The 20277-nt window shown below is 47.5% G+C and overlaps 1 protein-coding gene across 3 annotated transcripts in view; it reads left to right on the top strand.

Moving 5' to 3' along the window:
- The window catches only part of WASF2 (WASP family member 2), a 63372-nt gene extending 44045 nt beyond the window's left edge, over positions 1 to 19327 (top strand). For all 3 annotated transcript variants that reach the window (XM_088790689.1, XM_088790690.1, XM_088790691.1), the window contains 7 exons: positions 5563 to 5697; positions 6227 to 6380; positions 8490 to 8607; positions 9632 to 9762; positions 11902 to 12054; positions 13778 to 14295; positions 15270 to 19327. In XM_088790689.1, the coding sequence (XP_088646815.1) occupies positions 5563 to 5697; positions 6227 to 6380; positions 8490 to 8607; positions 9632 to 9762; positions 11902 to 12054; positions 13778 to 14295; positions 15270 to 15427 (1367 nt within the window). In that variant the 3' untranslated portion in view covers positions 15428 to 19327. The remainder of the gene's footprint in view (positions 1 to 5562; positions 5698 to 6226; positions 6381 to 8489; positions 8608 to 9631; positions 9763 to 11901; positions 12055 to 13777; positions 14296 to 15269) is intronic.
- Positions 19328 to 20277: the final 950 nt, after the last annotated feature.

Below are 20277 nucleotides of genomic sequence, written 5' to 3'. Positions count from 1 at the left end.
GCCAGCTCAACTGTAATTTTTTTTTTTTTTTTAATTGGCAAGAATGAATGAGACTGCCTTGGGTGGGGTACATGCATGTGGTTTGGATTTCATTCTGAATCAAGCTGACTTTGTTTGCTTGAAGCCGAGGTATGGGAAGGGCAGATGCTTGGATAGGCTGTGCGTTTGTCTAGTGCCACTCCAGCTCCCATAAGAACCTCTGTCAAAATGCCATTTTACTGATCTTCCTTAGCAAAGGCATCTGGGTGTGAATTATTTCAGACACCCCTCCTACCGCATCATTGCCCTTCGTGAAGGCAGTGGAATATCAAGAAAGCCTCAGTCCCCCAGATAGTAATAGACCCTGCCTTTACAATAGGGGCCTGAGGAGACAGAGCTCTGTGACCAGATGATGTATGGGGTCTGAGATTCCTAAGCCTTCACCTAGCTCAGAGGCCATGTCGGTTGATCCAGGGCTTAGGGAAACCTGGATGGGCGTCACGAAGAAATGAAACCCTGCCGGTGCCTGTCTTACACAAAGGAGCACTGACAGCGGTGCAACAGCAGAGTGTCTGACGAGGAAGCACGTGAAGGCTGCAGAGAGCCCCACTGCTTCTTAAAAGCATCATTTCTGCTTCTGTCACTCTGAGAAGGCCAAATGGGTGGAAGTCAATCACACACTGGTTCCTTCTCTATAGGACAAAGGACATCTAGCTAATGATGCTTCTTATTCTCACTCAGCAGGAGTTATGCTCCCTCTCAGGTGTTTTTCCAGGGTACTCTTGATGGATGCCATTGCTCACTCTCCCACTTGTGATCAGACCTGCCTATCTGAAGGAAGTGGACCTGAGGGCCGAGTCAGCTTGTACCTACAGAAACCAGATTTCCTTACACTTCGGAGATAACTAACCCTTTTTTCATCATATAAACATGTATTGAACATATTTTATGTGCCAGATGTTGAGGGGATACAGTGATAATAAATGATCTCTGCCTTCCAGGAGCTCGTAATCTACCAGAGGAGACAGAAATAAATAATTCTTAAAGAGAATGGGGAAAGGGAACTCCCATTTGTTGATTGCCTACTTTATGCCAGGTTTTAGTAGGACCTTTACATACATCATCTCATTTAATCCTCTCAGTAATCCTATGAGAGTAGGTGGTGGCATTCCCATTTTTCAGATGAAGAAATGGAGGCTCAGATAAGTAAGGTAACTTGCCTAGAGAGACAACAGCCAGTAAGAGGCAAGTCAGACTCCCTAAGGACTTCTGGCATCTCTCTGTCTCTCCCCTACTCTCTGTCTCTGTCAACACAGCCCTGGTTCAGACCTTTACTCACTCTCACCTAAACTATTACCCTCGCCTCCGTCTGGCCTCTCTTTCTCTGATCAACCCCCTTAAACCTATAAACCCACAAATCTTATAAATCTTAAACCTATACCCCTGCCAGAGTGGCCTGCCCAAAACACAAATCTCACATTTTACTTTCATAATTCTGAGTTGTTTGAATTTTTTAAAGTTAAATCTGTGTTAACTTTTGTAACTTAGAAAGTGTTTTTAGACTGACAGTACAAATGTTAACTGCATCTCCCCTGTTCCTCACTATGGAATTATCGAAGTGCCTTGGCCTGGCATTCAGGACTCAAGACCTGTCTTCCTTTCCAGCCTCCTCTTCTGCAATCCATCTTCTCCCATTTTACAATCTTTTAAAAAGATTCCTTTAAAATAAAAAAGAGAAAAAAGAGGGGTGAAGGAAGCAAGAAAGAGTGAATTATATCAACTGCATGTAGTTCCGCCGAGACAGAGCACGCTCGGACCTCCATGTGGTACCCTTGCTGTTACCCCTGTCTGGAGACCCCTTGCCATCCTTGTAGCTGATCTTTAAGGCCCAACTCCGGCATCTCCTCCTCCAGGTGTACTAAGTGCTCCTCTGAGCTTCTATTAGATGCCGGAATTATTACCTACCATGTTATATTGAAAATTATCTATACCTCTTCTATTAAATTAAAAGTTCTTTGAAGGCAGAAATCACAAGTTGTTTGTCCTTGAACCCCAGTGTCTATCTTGTATAGTACCTGGCATGTTTGTTGAATAATTCATGTCTGTGTTCTCGCCACCATTTCGTGCTGGTGGTACACAGTGCATACAGGGCAGGAAGGAATACTTGCTGTGGGGAGGGGGGGCACAGGGGGGGCAGGGAGGGTCAAGGAAGGCTTCAGAGAAGAGGTTACATTTGAACCAGGCCTTGAAAGATGTTAGGATTCCATCTAGCAGAGGGGGGCACAGGAATGGGCTCGCATGTGCTCCAGGCTCATGACCATGGCCTCATATGTTGTGTTGTACCCTGTTTCCCCAAAAATAAGACCTCGCCGGACAATCAGCTCTACTGCGTCTTTTGGAGCAAAAATTCATATAAGACCAGTATTATATTATGTCATATTATATTATACCCGGTGTGATATTATATTATATTATTATTATATAGGGTTTATAGCAAAATAAGACCGGGTCTTATATTAATTTTTGCTCCAAAAGACTCATTAGAGCTGATTGTCCGGCTAGGTCTTATTTTTGAGGAAACACAGTAGCCAGAAGTGCTCAGTCTAGTAGGATGAGTCTGATTATGGAATGGATAAAGCACAAAACTAAAAATTCCACAGCCATGGGTTGCTCCGTGATAGCATGTCCAGAATTCTTATTTTCCCTTAGTGCAGTGAGATTGGTATTTCACGTATCAGGTTGCCATATCTTAGGAAATAAAGGGGCATCAAGCCAGCCAGAACTTTTGACCCCCCGGAAGAGTGGAACCCCCACTTGTGGGCTTATTAAGAAATCATGCTATGATATTGGGGTTTCTAACCAAGTGCAGTGGGGCTATACCATTGGGGGCTTCCAAGACTCCCACTCAGACTTCCAAAAGAGGAGCTTCACTTTGTTATAAATCAGTTTTACCTGTTCCAGTTCCATATAAGATTTCGTGTGAAGAGTTCTGCTAAGGGAAAAAAAAATTGAAGACAGCTTCTGGAATCCTTTGCAAAATGTGGTATCTATTGGGAATGTCCTGATGTGATAGTGGGTCTATTTTAGTAATCTGAATGAGCGAGATGTAACTCTGAACAAGGCACTTTGTTTTCCTCCTATATAAGTATCACTCTAATGTTTTCAGAGGTTGGAATAATTTTTAGTACTTGAAGAATAGGGACTATCAAAATTACAGACTGGAATTATATTTAAAATTTCCTCTAAGCGTACAACTTAGGATATTTAGATAGTCACACTGCTTTTTTTTTTTTTTTTTTTTTTTTTTAAAGATTTTATTGGGGTAGGGGAACAGGACTTTATTGGGGAACAGTGTGTACTTCCAGGACTTTTTTCTAAGTCCATTTGTTGTCCTTTCAATCTTCGTTGTGGAGGGCGCAGCTCAGCTCCAGGTTTGGTTGCCATTGTTAGTTGCAGGGGGCGCAGCCCACCATCCTTTGCGGGAGTCGAACCGGAATCAAACCTGGCAAACTTGTGGTTGAGAGCCCACTGTCCTATGTGGGAATTGAACCGGCGTCCTTCAGCGTTAGGAGCACGGAGCTCCAACTGCCTGAGCCACCAGGCCGGCCCGATATTCACACTCTTAAAAGTCATCTGATGTGGTTGAGCGATATAAGGAAGAATGTCATTGTAACTACTTACATTTTCATCTCATTTAATCCCATGACATGTTGGTGAGTTAGATATAGTTATCCCTGTTTTACAGATGAGGAAACTGAGGCTTGTGACTTGCTGAAGCGTACACAGGTATAAACAGAAAGAACTGAGACTTAAGTCTGTAGTTTCTGGTTTGAAGTCCACTTCTTCTTCCATGTATCATCTTACAGTTCTTCTTAAGTGTGCCTAGGCTAGGCCTGCCGTGATGTGACGGTGGGGAAGCCTTCACACCACCTCACTCGCTCTTCAAATAGCCTTCTCTGTGTTACCATTTTTTGTATGTTGGGGTTCTTTGTAAGATTTTATCTTGAAAACCACTGTGCCACACTAAGCGTCTACACCCACTATCACTGCTACCTTCACTGAGGAGCAGGAAATCCTGGGCACTCTCTTAGTGACCTAAAGGTAAGTTAATTTGGGGTTTTCTTTTCCTCCAGAACAGCTGGGTGGTTAACAGATATTTTTGAGCCTGGTTTATTTTCCACACATAATGTTGCATTTAGCCTTCCACTCATAACTTTCCATTACCTGCATAAGCGTGATACAATATGTTGTTAAATAGGAACTCCGCCATGTTATGGACAGGGATCAGATAGGATCCTCAGCACGAAGAAATTCAGCACTGCAGCTCGTTAGCCAGTTTGAGTCCTTTGAGCCCAGGAGCTTCCCAGGGCTGTTTAGATCACAAAACCATTCAGTATGCAAAGACTTGCTCCTTTCCTTGATTAGAAACTCCTTATTGACTAAATTTACCAGCAGTTCAAAATATGCAGTTGATTGGTCTTATCCTTACTCTCCAGGTTACACTGGGAAGGTGAGCTGCAGGTCACCCTGAAGGTGCAGTTTTGGCCTTTTGGACTCATTTTTTCCCCCCTCAAGTGTAGAGTAAGCATAAATGAAGTTTGGAAGATAAAAATCAGAGCCTACTTTAAATAGTTCTCAAAGAAATTATCTTTTGGTTGAGTACAGTCACTTATTGGCTTCACCTTGCAAGTAAGAAACTTAGATGGTGTATTTGTTTGTATGCACCACTTTTCATTCCTGGCAAGACTGTGCTTTGTGGCTTGGAATGACAATATGGAAGTAGCGTCCAATTGCTGTTATGTTTCTTTGGCTGCAAATTCTCCTTACATTCCAGGGTTGAAAGTACGGAAATACGGAACTTTTTCTAAAAAATAGGACATTGTGGAAAGAGACCACTGGTATGTTGTTTTTCAGGGAGGGTTTGAAAGTTTCAGCTTTTTACTTGTTTCCTGAGATACAGATTTGAAGGATTATAACCTAGAGCAAAGACTTTCAAAGTTCTAGGTTATAAAACATAAAATAACCTTTTCACCCCTGAGAAGAGGTTGTAAGTCTCTGCTGTGAGTTGCTGATAAGTTCAGGGCTCCTGGAAGATACCACAACTCATCATGGTTGTTCAATGTACTTCCGAGGCTCCACTGAGGATGTAATTTCTTATTTTCCATGTTAATTGTAGACACCTAGAAGGACCTTCTAACTCCCAGCCTGTTTTCCAGAACCATTTTACAAAGTGCTTTTACAGAGGGGCAAGGGGCTAAGGGCTGTCGGTAAATGGGTAGACATATTGTCTACCCTTCTAGGACTCACTTTTGTATTTTTATTTTTCGATTTTACTCAGCCTGCTTTGAGTTTCATGACTGTTCAGAGTTTGCCAAGAAGACTCTGTTAGAACATATGCAGAGTGCCCAAGCTATGGAGGGCGTCTGTCTCTGTCTCTAAGAGCAGGCACCTACATATAACCCAGACAGTCTTGGGGGGAGGAGGGGTGATCGCTAGGTGGGGAGCATGATCTTTAGTAGCCAGTTTTTCTGACCATTTATGTCACTTTTATGCACTAGTGACTTGGTTTCTTTGCTCTTTCAGGTAAATATGCAGAGGACATTTTTGGAGAGCTTTTTATTCAGGCAAATACCTTTGCCTCTCGGGTAAGCTCCCTTGCTGAGAGGGTCGACCGCCTACAAGTTAAAGTCACTCAGCTGGATCCCAAGGAAGAAGAAGGTAAGGAAGCTGAGCTCAGCATTTGCAGGCTCTGCTGAGCAGTTTCTTAGAATTTTTTTTTTCCTGATTTATAAAAAAAAGTGAGGGGAGAAATCACAGAGACCTATGGAGTTCTGCTTTGAAATGACACAAGCCGGGGTGGTGTAGAGAAACCTTTTTAGCTCTACCACACTCCCACACACTCCCTCTCTCCCATTCCCCCAATTCCCTCTTTCTCAGATTCCCCCTCCCCCAATCTTGTTTTGCTACCATAAAAGTACTTGGAAGATTCATTCCTCCTAAGGAGAGGCCTGCTAGATCTGGCCACATAGTAAACCTTTGTGTTGCCTCATTTTGTTCAGTCATGAAATGGCTGGGCTGCTGACAGCCTTGTGGGGCTTCCCCAGAGGGGGAGAAGGAAAAAAAAAAAAACCTGGCTGCAGACAGCCGCAGCCAAGAAATGTAGCAGCTGAGGCCTCTCCGACTGGTGTGACTCAGTGTTTGCTCAAATAGCCTGTCGTCCATTTTCTAACGCCTTCCATCTTCTCAGTGTCACTACAAGGAATCAACACCCGAAAGGCCTTCAGAAGCTCTACCACTCAAGACCAGAAGCTTTTTGACAGAAACTCTCTCCCCGTACCTGTCTTAGAAACATACAACACCTGTGATACTCCTCCACCTCTCAACAATCTTACCCCTTACAGGTAACCTAGCTAGCTCCTCTTTTTTTGTTTTTTTGGCCCGTGGCTAACAGTATTAGATTGTCTTTTTATTTAAAGACATTGTTTACATCAGAGAATTGTATCAAAGCTTACTACTCACCCCAGAGTTGCTTGTGGCAGCAGAAGCTAACATTTGCCACATAAACAGTTGTCACCTATTATTGTTTGGTTTCTGAAATTCATAGTAAATATAATATATATTGAAAGTTCGCTATAGCATTGCATGCTGCAGAGTTAATTTGGTATAAGCCAGGTCCATTTTGGATTGCGTCCAAGGAATTTAGTTATTCTAGAACCAAGGCAGTCCCATAGCATGCATCCCCGGGGCAACATTCTAGCAAGGCTCCCACTTACTCAGAAACCACTAGATTACCAGATGTTTGGGCGTGTTAGTGGGGCCAGCCGTGTGGACTGGCTGCTCTGGGCCCTGAGGGTCCTTCCACAGCTTAAGGAGTAACTGGCATTCTTCCAAATGAGTATCGTTCACTTTGTTTTAAACATCCTTTCAACATTCCCCTCTGAAAGGACCTACACTGCTGTGGCTGGACTTGAAAAAGAAGGTAGGTAGCCTATAGACCACTTCAAGCCCTTCTCCAGTGGCCTGGCAGTGTTACTATCCTGCACATAACCGCTGAGCAGGGGCAGAAAGCGAATATTTATCTCGCTTGCATCCACAGGTAAAAAGTAATTACAGATAGCTAGAGGCAGATATCTTCTGTGAGACATGGGTATACTGCAAAGTAGAATGTGTGTGTGTGAAATTCAAGGACACCCGCCTGATCCAGGGAGCCTGGAATAGGAGCATGGAAGCTTCTCACACAGATACCGAGAAAATACATGGCATCTATTCTGTAGTATTGCTGTGTGAAATTATGTTTGTCCCTTGGCTTTCAAAGGGGCTAGCTAGCAGAGCAGGACAGAGATTTGACTCTGCAGCCTCCGTCATTTAGTTGGATTTGGGCAGAGGCGTTGTGGGGCAGAAGGGAGTACACACCTGATAATATTGAAGGGAGTATGGTATAGGGTTTGTGTGGTAGGTTAGGATAAACATGCCATTAAGACCAGTTTATTTTTTAGGTAATGGCATTTTCCTTTCTAACATTCTCCTCTCAGTTATCTGAATTTGGCCTAACAGAAATGAGCGGAGGTGTAGCTAACTCAGAACAAGATTCAATATAAAAATCATTAGTGTATGATGTGGAAATGCTTTCTGTGTGTTGTGATAGGATTGGAAGCCAGGGAGTAGAACTGCCTTTCCAATTCTTTTCAGTTTAGAATAGTGTTAAAATTAAATGTCCATTGCTAAGCACATGCTTTCTGGAGAGTGAGAGAGACTTATACCAAAGTGCAGGATTCCAGCCGGGATCAAGTCTGGCAGATAACCCTTACATTGACACTCGGGAACTCACTCTGCACTCTGTCACAGCCACTGAGAGGTGGTAATTAAATCTTGTGGTCATAAAACATCTGGCTGTCTGTTCTCAATGGGGCCCCCTTGTGGTAGGGGAGTGGGGCAGATGCTGAACTATTCTAGAAGGGATGAAGAAGGTGGTGTGCTCTGGTTACGTGGTTTTACAGAGAATTAACGACTGCACACATATACGCATTTATGTGTATATGTATACATATGTACACATGTGAAGCTATACGTATGTGCACAGGTTTCAGGTGGCTGGGAAGCCACTAATTCTTCCTAGAGAGTCCAGAAGAATTGGTACGGGGAAAAGGAACCGTAGCAGAAATCCCCTCTGATGTGCCAGGATAACAGGATATCCTCAGGGACATGTCTGTCCCTGCAGATCATTAGAAATAATCAGGATCCCTGCTGCTGTAGCCCATTCTTTGTCCTGACCATGCAAATTCCTCCAGCAGGAACTGAAAATAAGACTAAGGTTCTTAAGCCAGATAAATAAAGAGGTGGCATTCAAGGGGCATTGGAATGCTGGTATGAGAGAGGAAATATGCAATCAATTTGAACGACTTTTTGATTCCTGAGTGTAAAAACTGCTAAATGGTAGGTATTTGGAATATTGGATTTGGTTAGGAGCTCATCTGTCTACTAATAGCTGCTTGTCTTCATTTCTATCCCAGGGACGATGGGAAGGAGGCACTCAAATTCTACACAGACCCTTCGTACTTCTTTGATCTTTGGAAGGAGAAGATGCTGCAGGACACCAAGGATATCATGAAAGAGAAGAGAAAGCACAGGGTGAGGGAAGGGGGCTCTGTTCTGCACATCAGTGGGCACAGTTGTGGGGGGGGATAAAAAGGAAGCCAGTCTTATGTGAAGTAATCATTCCGAGTGGCTGCTTGCTTGGATGCCAGGTGAAACTCTTAAAAAAATGTGTCCACTCCAAGCACAACCAAGATGAAAGTATAAATCACACCAAAAATGTGTGTGTTCCCCACAGTGCTATTAACAATTGAGTATATTCAGGCTGAGTTTTAGAAATTGACTTTTCTATTCACCATTTATTTCTCTTGCAATTTGCACCTGACTCTGCTGGACACTCAAGCTAGGCTAGTCCCTTCCCTGCCAGTTTTGCAGCTCATTTCTCAGAGCTCAGCACAAGGCACTACAGTGTTTGATTTGCAAGAGGAGCAGTTTAACACCTTCACTACTGGTGGGGCGGGGCAGGGATGGGGGCACAGGCCTAGTTTCAGGAGATGCTCCTCTCCCCTTAGATTCCCAGTGATGTATGTAAGCATATGACCTACCAGTTGCAACCTCACAATCCCATTAGCATGGCTGCCAGGAGGCCTCAGAGAGTGCCAGGGGCTAGTGCAGCCGCACAGGCTGAAGAACTCTTCATTGGTTGTTTTGTTTTTTTAATGATTTCCTTATATCTGCCCCAGATATCTACAGCTGTCAGTACTTCTCATCTCTCTTGACTGACCTTTGTGGCAGAGAGAATAACGAATAGCTATTTACTAACTACCTAACAGTTAGAGCTGCTCAAAAACATGAATAAGTTACCCAAAGAGGTAGTGGGTTTCCCATTGCTAGAGGTGTTTGAATGTGGGATTGAGTGAATGTGTTTGAGCCCAGAAGGTGGTTTGGATTAGGTGACCTCCAGGTCACTTCAAACCCAGTAATTCTATAAATTCTGTAGTGACTGTATGTTGTCTAGGCAGTTCACCTCATGTGTGTGCGTCCATGAAGGTGGATGGAATTTTAATGAAGAACTTTAGAAAATGCTTTACAAAGGATTTTCTGTTTCTTTTTATTATAGAAAGAAAAGAAAGATAATCCAAATCGAGGGAATGTAAACCCACGTAAAATCAAGACACGTAAGGAGGAGTGGGAGAAAATGAAGATGGGACAAGAGTTTGTGGAATCCAAGGAAAAGCTGGGGCCTTCAGGGTAGGTGATGCGTTTGTACTGTTGGTATCGTCATTCTTTGAAGGGGCTGGGGACCCGGGGGCAATGGTCTGACAGCTCTGGTGTGACACCTTTCACACCCACTGATGTCTGGCCGTGCGGCTTAGATCAATACCATTGTTAATCAGCTACTTTAAAGTGCATCCATCTGGTGATTAAAATGTGCTAAATAAATCAAGACTCAGCAACTTAAATGAGGTGACCAAAGTGGTCTGGAAAAGAAAGCCATGGCTTCTAGTGCCCTTACTCTGCCAGACACTGGTATTCTGAGGGCCTCGAAGGAAAGATTGGGAAGGGGAGAAAAGTGGTCTTGGGAGCCCTTTGCCTCCAGAGCATTGATTTGAAGGTCGTGCCTAAGAGAGCCGGGCGTTTCACAGGAGTGGGGAGGGCGAGGCAGAGAATTTGTGCACATCACCAAAGCAACTTTTCAGTCAGCCTTTGTCAGTCTCGGGAGAGAGGCTGGCCAAGGGACTGAAAGCAGACCTCAGAGACAGTGTGGGAAAGGTCACTCGGCCAGTATTGAGGCTATATATCTCCATGGAGAAATAGTAGATGTCAGTGTGACCCCATTTCCCAATACCAAATCACACTAGAGATTTAAAAGGGGGAAAAATGGTTTTAAAGCTTGGTTTGATGCTTATCCTAGTGTCCGACCTGTGTGACATTCAAAGCCAAGTCACCACGACTGCCTGGCATGAATGTCACCCTGGTTTCCCCCCTAAATACATTGCATCCTGGCTGTCGGAACTATGCCAGCCCATGCCGGTGTCTAGGAATGATAAAAGGAAAGAGTTGAGTTGTTCTTGCTTTTAGAAATAACTCTACCATGAAAATCTTGACTTTTAAAAATCTTGACACTTCTGACACTGTTCTTCCTGGATTAAGAGATTTGTTTTAAAGAGTGATGAAGATGGTGAGAGGAAAAACGAACCTTTCTTTCTACAGGGAAATCAACCCCGAGGATATCTCCCTTACCGCCCCCCCTCCTCTCCCCGAAGGGCCATTTTATTCTCTGGTCCCATCCTGTTCAGACAGGCCCTTGTCATTCATAGGTTCAGTGACTCTGAGGCCAGAAGCTTGCAAGTTTAGGATATACCAACTATTTTGTGTTTGTTTTTGGAGGTGGTGGGGTTTTTGTGTGTGTGTGGAATGAGGGTGGTAAAAATAAGGACTTTGCCTCCCATTTTCCTGTTGCCCAAGAGGTTTGGGATTGGGCTGCATGGTTGGTCTCCAGGGCATGCTTGTTGGCGAACCTATAAAGTCCTATAGGACTCCAGGCTTTGGAGGGTTTTCCACATCAGAGCATCATTTGATTCAGTTAGTTCGCCCCAACTCTGTTCTCCCTGGGGTCTATTTTAGATGTGTTCTTTAGAACCCAATAGTGGTGGAACGAAAAGGGGGCAGGTAAAGCAGAACAAACTACATTCTGCTAGCTGCTGCTTGGTGTATTTGTGCTTATTTGGAGGTTTGTTGTTCACCCAGAGCAAATTCACACAAGACCCCGTGCTCTGAGAGGGCAGATTTTCATGAGGCAAGCCCTAGCACCCTACTTTAATCAGCAGCTCATTTTGTTTGATAAGAGACCTGGCAGAGAGACCACGTCTAACTACCACACAACACCTTGCATTTGTCCTCAGCTTGGTTTTGCAATCAAATGCCTCCTTGGCCTTAGGAGCACTCCAGAGGCTTGCCGACCTCAAAACCAGGCTGTGTGCCAGGCACGTGTTTGCAGCTCACTAGCCTTGGGGCTTGGCTTTGCCCTTTGCCACAAGACAGACTTTGGGATTTGGGTATAGGCTGCTCCTAACATTTGGGAGAGAATTTAAAAGAACTGTTGGGTTTGACAAGGCCAACACTGCGAAAGGAATAACATGGTTTTGATCATCTGGGTTGAGTCCCATTCCTACAAACAATCCAGCAGAAACACCTGGGAGATAGTGACAACAGAATATTTAGTCCTAAAATAAAATTTCAGTATAGCAAAAACTATATGGGGAATATACTGATTTTATTTCTTCCTAATAGCTTTTCTATCAAATGCATTTTTGTAGGGTCTTTTAAGAAAACAGAGTGCTACTGAGACTTTGTAAATGACAGTTTTTGCATTGGGTTCATTGTCAGGTATCCGCCCACCTTGGTGTACCAGAATGGCAGCATCGGCTCTGTTGAAAACATGGATGCAAGCCACTACCCACCGCCACCACAGTCAGACTCTACTTCTTCACCTTCTGCCTTCTCTGAGGACAGCTTGCCTCCCCCACCAGCAGAATTCAGGTAAATGGTGGTACCTCTTTCATCTACTCAGGATGATTAAAAACTCAAGAACAAAATGAGTTCCAAATACAGGACAGGACCACTAAAATAACTTCAGGCAAATCTATCTAGGTAATAGATACAATTAACATTTATCAAGTGTTTGTAAGGTGCCAGGCATTATATCAAACAGTACATGTGTTACTTAATTCCCCACAAGAGTCCTCTTGAGAAAAGTACCCATTTTGCAGATGAGTAAATGGCGAGGCACAGAGAGGTCAATGAACTTACCTAAGGTCACAGAGCTAGTAAGAGGCAGATTCCAATCTGCTTGGAAAGCAGGTCAGTTTGATTCTAGAGCCTGTATTCTTTACTATTAGCGATACCTGAAAGATAGAAATCACCAACTTATCTCTTATGTTTTACTTAGCTTTAACTCGGCATGAATTGAAGTGGTATAACCAGGCCATAAAGCATTTATCAGATACCTGTTCAGTAATGTAGGAACCTAGGAGACAGTCACCTTTCTCTCCTGCTGCTTCTGGTTCATTTCACTGTTGGATAGAATCCAGAAAGAATGAAACAAAGGGAAAAGAGAGATGAAACTCAGAACCTGTCCATTTTGATACGCCTGGCAGAGGTATACAGGGGAAGAGTTAGCAAGTAATGGCTGGCGGGCTCTGAGGACTGGATTTCAGTGTTTCCTCACAGTTGCTTTTCCCTTTCTGATGCCTTGTATGCTTTTCGCCTTGAACACTGTTCAGTCAGAGATTGGATATGTTGAGGACCCTCAGATGGAGACCTAAAGCAGTGCTCTAAGCTCCCCCCCCCCCAGCCCCATTCTTCTGGGCTCTTGAAACCTACTAATCCCAAGTCTCCTTCTGCCTCCCAAGTCACTTCCTGCCAGTTATCCTGTCAGATGCATCTAAGGCTTGTAGTTTGTGGAAAATTCCAAAATGGATGCTTTCTAAGGAGTAGCTATTAGTGCAGAGCAGATACAAAGGTGGAAAAAGAAGCCCTTCAGCTTCACACATGGCCTGAGACCTCGCAGCTCTCTACAGCCGAGCACACCTGACCCAGGAGAGGTGCGCCCTGATCCTCTCTCAACCTGGGTCGTCCGATGGCAGGCTCATTTCCTGTCTCTGTTGCCCTTCAGACCCTCCAATCTCTCTTAAGTTTTTCCACATGAACACTGAAGGTGCCTTCACCTAAATCTGTACCCCACTCAGGTTTGGTTAGCTTGGCTTGGGTTTCCTGCCCTCACAAGATCTGGTGAATGTTAATAGCCTGAGGGACAGAGCCTGGTGGGTGGGTGGTGTTTGAATTTTTATTCCAGTTCTTTCTTGCATGTTTTCTTAGTCCTGGCTCCAGGACTAAATTGACCGTTCCTTTTAGAGGAAGGTTCAGGAGGGTGCCTTCCCTTGGAGAGCTGAAAGGTTTGAGGGGGACCTGAGTGGTGGTTTTGGCCAGCCCTCACCTGATAGAGAAATCCCAAGGCCACCTCTTTCGGGTAGTTTTTCTCAATTTCTGCTTACTTCTCTGTTGATGGGAAGCTCGTTACCTTACAAGGCTGCCCATTTCATTGTTGGTCTGTTCTGACCATTCCCAGGTTCTTCTTTCTGTTTGAGCCAAAATGAAATGATACAGTCAACCAAAATAAACCTAGGCTTATAGATTAGCTTAACTATAGGTGGACGTTTGCATCCTGAAAGTGATGGTAGGTCTTTTTGCTTTGTCCTTTTAGCTACCCAGCAGACAACAACCAAAGGGGGTCTGGCTTAGCTGGACTCAAAAGATCCAGTGTGGTCAGCCCAAGCCACCCACCACCAGCTCCTCCTCTGGGCTCTCCGCCGGGCCCCAAACCCGGCTTTGCTCCTCCACCTGCCCCTCCGCCTCCACCTCCGACCATGGGCATCCCACCTCCACCCCCAACTGGAGGATTTGGATCTCCAGGGACCCCACCACCACCTTCACCCCCCTCTTTCCCACCTCACCCCGATTTTGCTGCCCCTCCCCCTCCTCCCCCACCTCCGGCAGCTGACTACCCAACTCTGCCACCCCCACCCTTGTCCCAACCAGCAGGAGGAGCACCGCCTCCACCCCCTCCGCCCCCTCCCCCGGGTCCCCCTCCGCCCCCTTGCGGTGGTGCAGACGGCCAGCCTGCACCCCCACCACCACCACCTTCGGATATGCCCAAGGCCAAGTCCTCCTTGCCTCCTGTGAGCGACGCCCGCAGCGACTTGCTTTCAGCCATCCGTCAAGGTCAGTCCTAGTGCTGGGTCCGGGACCATGGAGCCTTGTCTTTCTGCAGCTGGGGTGACTGATTGGAGGGTGGGGAAGGGGTTCTGTGCCCTTCCTAAGGAATAGCTTTCATTGGATGGGGAGAGATTGGGACCTTGGGCCTTGCGTCAGCCTGAAGAAAGACATTGCCCTAAAAATACAGAGATTTAGATTTCTTCCCACCCTGGTTTAGAGTAAAGAATTCTTAACCTGGGATCTTTGAACTCCTTGAAAATTTATGTTTTTTTGTGTATTTCCGTCCATTTTGTGACCCAGAGGAAATAAGAATCACTGTCCTAGAAGGTACTTCTTCAGCTGAACTGTCCCTCCTTGTCCTCCTCTTCTTTGCCTGTCATGTCCTTCCTACTCTTTTTCTCCCTTTCTTACCACTTCCTTCTCCTTCTTTTCTTCTACCCCCATCCCTCTTTTGTCTCCTTTTTCCTCACCTTCCTCCCCTCCCTCATCATCGTCTCACTCTCATGGAGCTTTTATTTTCTTTCTGTCAGAGGCCAGGTCTGCTCCCAAGGGGCTAGAGCGGTTTCTTCTGTTTGTGATTCTCAAGGAACTGAGGGCTTGTCTAGAAGAGACCACCTCGGGCAGCTGAGCTCTGTGGTAATCGGTGAACTGGGCAGGCTGCGTGCCTTCTGGACAGGGCGTGGTGGCCAGTCCCTGTTGAGAGACCGTGAGAAGTACCGTCCTCACCAGCCTGAGAGCTGGACACTGGGAAGCATGGCAGGCTTCCTTTCAGATACTTGTAGCACCAGGGCTACCACTTCGTAAACTTTCATCTTTATTTTTTTCTTGCCTCTCCTTTCCCTCTTTGTTTTCCCAGAAGATCCTTCTTTTTCGCTGTCCTTTCCCATATTACATGCACCAGTGGCCATTCCCCTTTCCTCCGTCCTGGATGGTTCGGAGACTGATTCACCTCCTGAACCCTTCTCTCTCTCTCCTACCAGGCTTTCAGCTGCGCAGGGTTGAAGAGCAGCAGGAACAAGAGAAGCGAGACGTAGTGGGCAATGACGTGGCCACTATCTTGTCGCGTCGCATTGCTGTTGAGTACAGCGACTCGGAAGACGACTCCTCTGAGTTTGATGAGGACGACTGGTCAGATTAACTCTCGCTGCCTGCTGCCCACCTCCTTTCTGTCCTTCCTGTCTGCCTTCTTTGATGCCTACCCCAACAGTCCCATGGGGGGAAAAGGGAGGAAAAAAAGAACTTCAAGGGGCCAAAGCCTTCCCTGAAGCAACCAAAGATAAATCCAAGTGCTTCCTCCAAATCAGCATGTGTTTCCCAGCTCCCTTAGTCAGGCCCCATGGGGCCCCTGAGGGTCAGTAGCTGAGATGAGACGTTCCCTCTTCCCTTCAAGAGACTGTTGCATATTGAAGAGAAGGAAAAACCCCCAAAGCTGATCCCTTTGATTGGGTTTAAATTGGAGTTGGTGCCTTCTCCTAGGAGTCATTTTTAACTGTGGTCTTCTCCCCAAATCCTTGCCCTCAACTACTTCGAATAATGCCAGCCACCTTCCGTTCCTAAAGCTTGCATGGTCACAGCTGGCCCCTTTCCTATGCACGGAGAGGGCAGCGCAGGCCACATGCCCGGCAGCCAGCCTGCCGCACCCTTCTGCCCTGATGAGCAGGGCAGGCTGCCTTTCGCTAAGTTGTTTCTGTGTCTCTATGCCCTTTATTCCAGGAGCCATCAAGCCTCTAAAGAAGGTCTTAATCCCTCCGCCCAGAAATGATGCCTTCCTAAAGGCTGAGGTGGTTGCCTCCCTCCTAAGCTCCCTCTCCTGAGTATGATTTCGAGTGTCCCTTAAATGCCCCTCCCTTGCCACCAGGTGCCTCGAGGCACCACAGCCCAGTTCTAACCTCTAATACGCATGACCAAATTAGCCCTGACACACAGGGATCTGGGCCTCTGCTGGCTGTCAGGAGCCAAGCGTAGAGACTTGGAAGCGCAGGACTGGAAGAACCATGAAACTCCTTGGGTCCTACCCTCTTGATGATGCTGAAGTCTTAGAGATGGGAAATGACTTGCTCAAGGTCACACAGTTGGATAGTGACAGAGCTAGAGCCCAAGTTCCTGATTCCAAGTCCCCTGTGTTTTCTGGGACCAAATAGGGGGCACCTGCTGGAGCCTGAGCAGAGCGGCTTGGCTCTGTGCTGCTCCAGACCTCACCATAGGTGGGGGTCCCAGCAGGAGGGCTCAGGGCCTGGGCCAGGCCTGTCAGTGCTGCTCAACCCTTATGGCCTCTCTTGTCATGCTTTGCTTCCCCTTTGCCATCAGCAGCCAACTACATGGCCTTGGAAGCTGCCCTTCTGGGGGACCAGAAGTAGTGAGAGAAGGAAAGGAGTGGGCAGCTTTGACAGGTGCTGTTTTCAATTCCTCTTCAACTCCTCCCCCTTTTATTTCTCCAATTAAGCATAGGTTCTGCCAACTGTAGAAACTTCAGTCCCTCAGGCTGGCAGCCACCACAGGTAGCGAGCTGCCTGGGGGGCCTGGCAACCGTGAGGAGGGCTGAAAAGCAGAGGGCCTCTGGGTCTTTTTTCAGCTCCCCTCCTCACTACACACAGCAATGTCCCCTCCCTTGCTCCCTCCTTTTCCCAGAGCTAATACACAGGTGCTATTATTCAGGAAAAAAACTGGTCAACTTTGGCCAGCAGTGAGGTTTCTTCTCTTCTGCCCTAACTATTGTGTAGCCTCTTATGCTGAAACCGGCTTCTCCTGGCTTCTCCTGCTTTCAGAGCCCTGAAACAAAGAGAAACAGGATCTGTCTCTACTCAGCACAGCAAATGGTTGTAGTAATTGCCAAAGCCCTCGTAAACCCCTCCGGCTTGAGGAGAGTGTAATCATGGGTACTGCCGCTGTGCCCTGGCTGGATGCCCCCCCCCACCCCCCCCCCGCCCTCTTTCCTTGAACCCGGGCAGGCGGACTGAGTCTGCAGGGGTCAGCATGCCCTCCTGCTGGGGCTGCTGCTGAGTGCCCTCCGCCCTCTCCCCAGCGCTCGTGTGTCTGTCCTGGGGCCGGCACCTGGCTCTAGTGCTGAGCATACAGGGCTGTGTGCGCCCCTCCTTGCTTCCCACCTTGCACTTTGGAAGCTAAAGTTTCATTCTTCAGAACCCTAAAATGGCCATGGAAAGTGCCCCCGCTGCAGCCCAGCAGTGGCTGGAGAGGCAGGTGGAGGGCAGTGGTTCTCCCAAATAGGAGTCCTGGGGCCTCGCCAGGCCAGGGTTTGGGCCTAATGGCTTTGACTAAATTACCCCCACCCCCTTCCTTTCCAGAAAAAGGGGTAGCCAGTGCCACTTGCTATCATTCTGCTCTGACCTTGAAGGGGGCGGTGTTGGCCTGGCTTCTGGAATGGACAGAATCCACCATGGAAAAGGCTGGGGGCAGGAGCAGGTGGGGAGGGGCACTGCCTGCGGAAGGTAGGATTAGATCATTAGCTCAGTGACCTCCTAGGGTTTCGATGTGCTGTGTTCTCATCCTACAGCTGGTTTGGTAATGATCTGCAAGTCCCGGAGAGCAACAGCACAGCTCTGCCTGACGCTCTCATTAAAATCTATGCAGCCAAGCCTGGCGCTTTGTAGCAGCCGGCCTTGCGAAGCCTCCTCAGCTGGGGGGGCTGGGACCCAGTCAGCCGAGAGGCCCTCTGGGCTCTACTTATGCATGTGTGCACCCCCCAAAAAATGCTTCTTTAAACCCAGAGCGCTTTAAGATGATAAAGGACCCTATGCAGGTCATCATGTGTCTTTGGAATCCTGTAATTGTAGAATGCAAAGTTTAGCGATTATTTACACTGAGCTGAGGCTGCTAAGAGTACGGAACAATGGCCCATAAGGACTCTTAAGCACTGAAACCAAGGAGTCATCTCCCTTCCTGGTCTGCTCAGCCCAGGGGACCTGTCCCCATTCCTGTGGCCCAGGGGCCCAGCTTCCAGTAGACAGTGTCAGAAGAGATTGGTGGCTTTGCCCAGGTGGTGAGATGAGTACATTCCAAAGGAGTGGCCTCGTGGAGGGGGCAGGCTCCTGATCCCTTGGAGGCTCAGAGCAGACGGCCCACGCTCCAGCTTGCCTTGCCTCCGGAAGCTGGAGCGCCCTCAGAAACGACCCTGGCCAATGTCACTGCAGAGCTGAGGCTGTGTTGTCAGGGCTAATGGGAAATCTCTTCTCGTGGCGCCGAACCTCTGGCTCTGCAGCGCCAGCTCGGACAGATTGAGGTCTCTGTGGCTTTGGTGACCCTGCTTAAATTAAGCATTCCCATCGTGTCCCAGCTCTGCTCTCAGCCTGCCTCCCACTGCAGCGCCATCCCGGACCTTAGGGCCTGGGGATGGGGGCAGTGCCCCAAGGCCAGGGACTTCTACAAGTCAGGCCTCCTGGAGGCATCAGGCTTTGAGCTCTGCTGGGTCCAGCTGACCTGGGGACCAGGTGTTGCCCAGAGATGCACCTCATTCTGTGCCTCAGTGAGGACTAGGGAACAATGTTGTTACTGTATTAACTCTACTCAGTTGACTCACTTGAGAAACTAACCAATTTTTACTTTCTGTCTAGAATGATGTACATGTAGGAGAGTGAGCCGTAAAGCTCCTGAAGTGCCTTCTTTTCTCTGATATAAACATTTATAAAGACCTATTCCAGTGGATTCTTGAGTGTGTTTGCCACATCAGGATTTTAGGGCGTGAGCACATATGTAGTGGGGATACAGTCTGAAAATGGATCCCTTTTTCCTGAGGATGGGAAAGGAGCTTCAGTTGGAGATCTGAGCAGTGAGTGGGGTTAAGCCAACCCCCTAAAGCGACCCTTTCCCTTTGCCCTAATCCTCTCGTGTCCTTAGAATGATGTCCAGTTTTTTAAAACCCTGTGGCTCCAAGCCTGGTCTCATTTGCTTTCCTGCCAGGCTCATGTGTCTACCATCTTAGCTCCCCAGTGACCTGAAGATTCCATGTATCTATGTATAGTTGGGAATACATAAATGCCAACATTTTAAATAATTTGATAAAATCTTTGTAGCCGTTCAGCCACCTCTGGTGTGTGTGTGTTTTTAATGGGAGAAGTGGTTAGAAGGGGCAGCATGGAGAGCCACAGGTGGTGGCCAGAGCTCCAGAGGGAGGTGCAGTGTGGGTGGGCTCCAACGGCAGGAGGCCTCGCGGTGTGGGTGGGGCACCCTTGTGCGGGAGGTGGGAATGAAGGCTGGGAACCATTTTGATTTAGGAGGAAACCCAAATTGGAGGACCTAGAGGCCCAGATCCCTAGGCCCCCCTCAGCTGAGGGGAGTGTGCTGGGACCAGGGGAGACGAGCTGCCGGCGAGCTGCTGGCAACTCCTTGCACCAGGCAGGAGAGGAGCACAGGCTGAATGCTGATGCTGCCTCCCCACATCTGGCCGGCATCTTGTCTGCCTCAGACCCAAGCAGCTTACCTTAAATAGAACGATTTACAATGGAATCTGATAAAAGGTTTAGGCTGCTTCACGCCCCCTCTCCCAGGCGAGGGGGCTGGGTTTATAGTCTGACCCAAAAAAATGACCTACCCAGGAAGCAACGGTTGTTGGTTGTTCCGAACACAGCTGCTGCGGGTAACTGTCCCTGGGGGTAATTTATGAACAGACACCCCAGGTCCAGGCCCAGCAGAAGCAGTAGGGTGGCCTGGGAGAGGGGCGGGAGCAGGGTTGGTGACTGCTGGTCACGCCTGCTGTTCAAAGAGAGAGTCACCCACTGGCGTCCCAGGAGAGGGGGCAGAAGTTTTGAATTGTCAGCAACTGCTGCGCCAGCGCTCTGAGCTCATCGTCGGGGGTGGGGTGCAGGGGAGGGGGCTCGGGAGCCAGCTCACCCCTGCAGATCCCCTCGCTCCACCCTCCTGCTCAGGCCTGTGTTTAGTCAGCACTTGGCTTCCCAAGGCCGGTGACTGACAGGCAGCCAGACACCCGCCCCTGGAGAAGACAAAATGGTGGTGTCGGGAGCCGCCCTTGCCGCG

This window comes from Rhinolophus sinicus, chromosome 14, assembly GCF_057876585.1.
Source record: "Rhinolophus sinicus isolate RSI-liver-muscle chromosome 14, RSI-T2T, whole genome shotgun sequence".
Lineage (NCBI taxonomy): Eukaryota > Metazoa > Chordata > Mammalia > Chiroptera > Rhinolophidae > Rhinolophus > Rhinolophus sinicus.
This window is presented reverse-complemented; position numbering and strand designations above follow the sequence as displayed.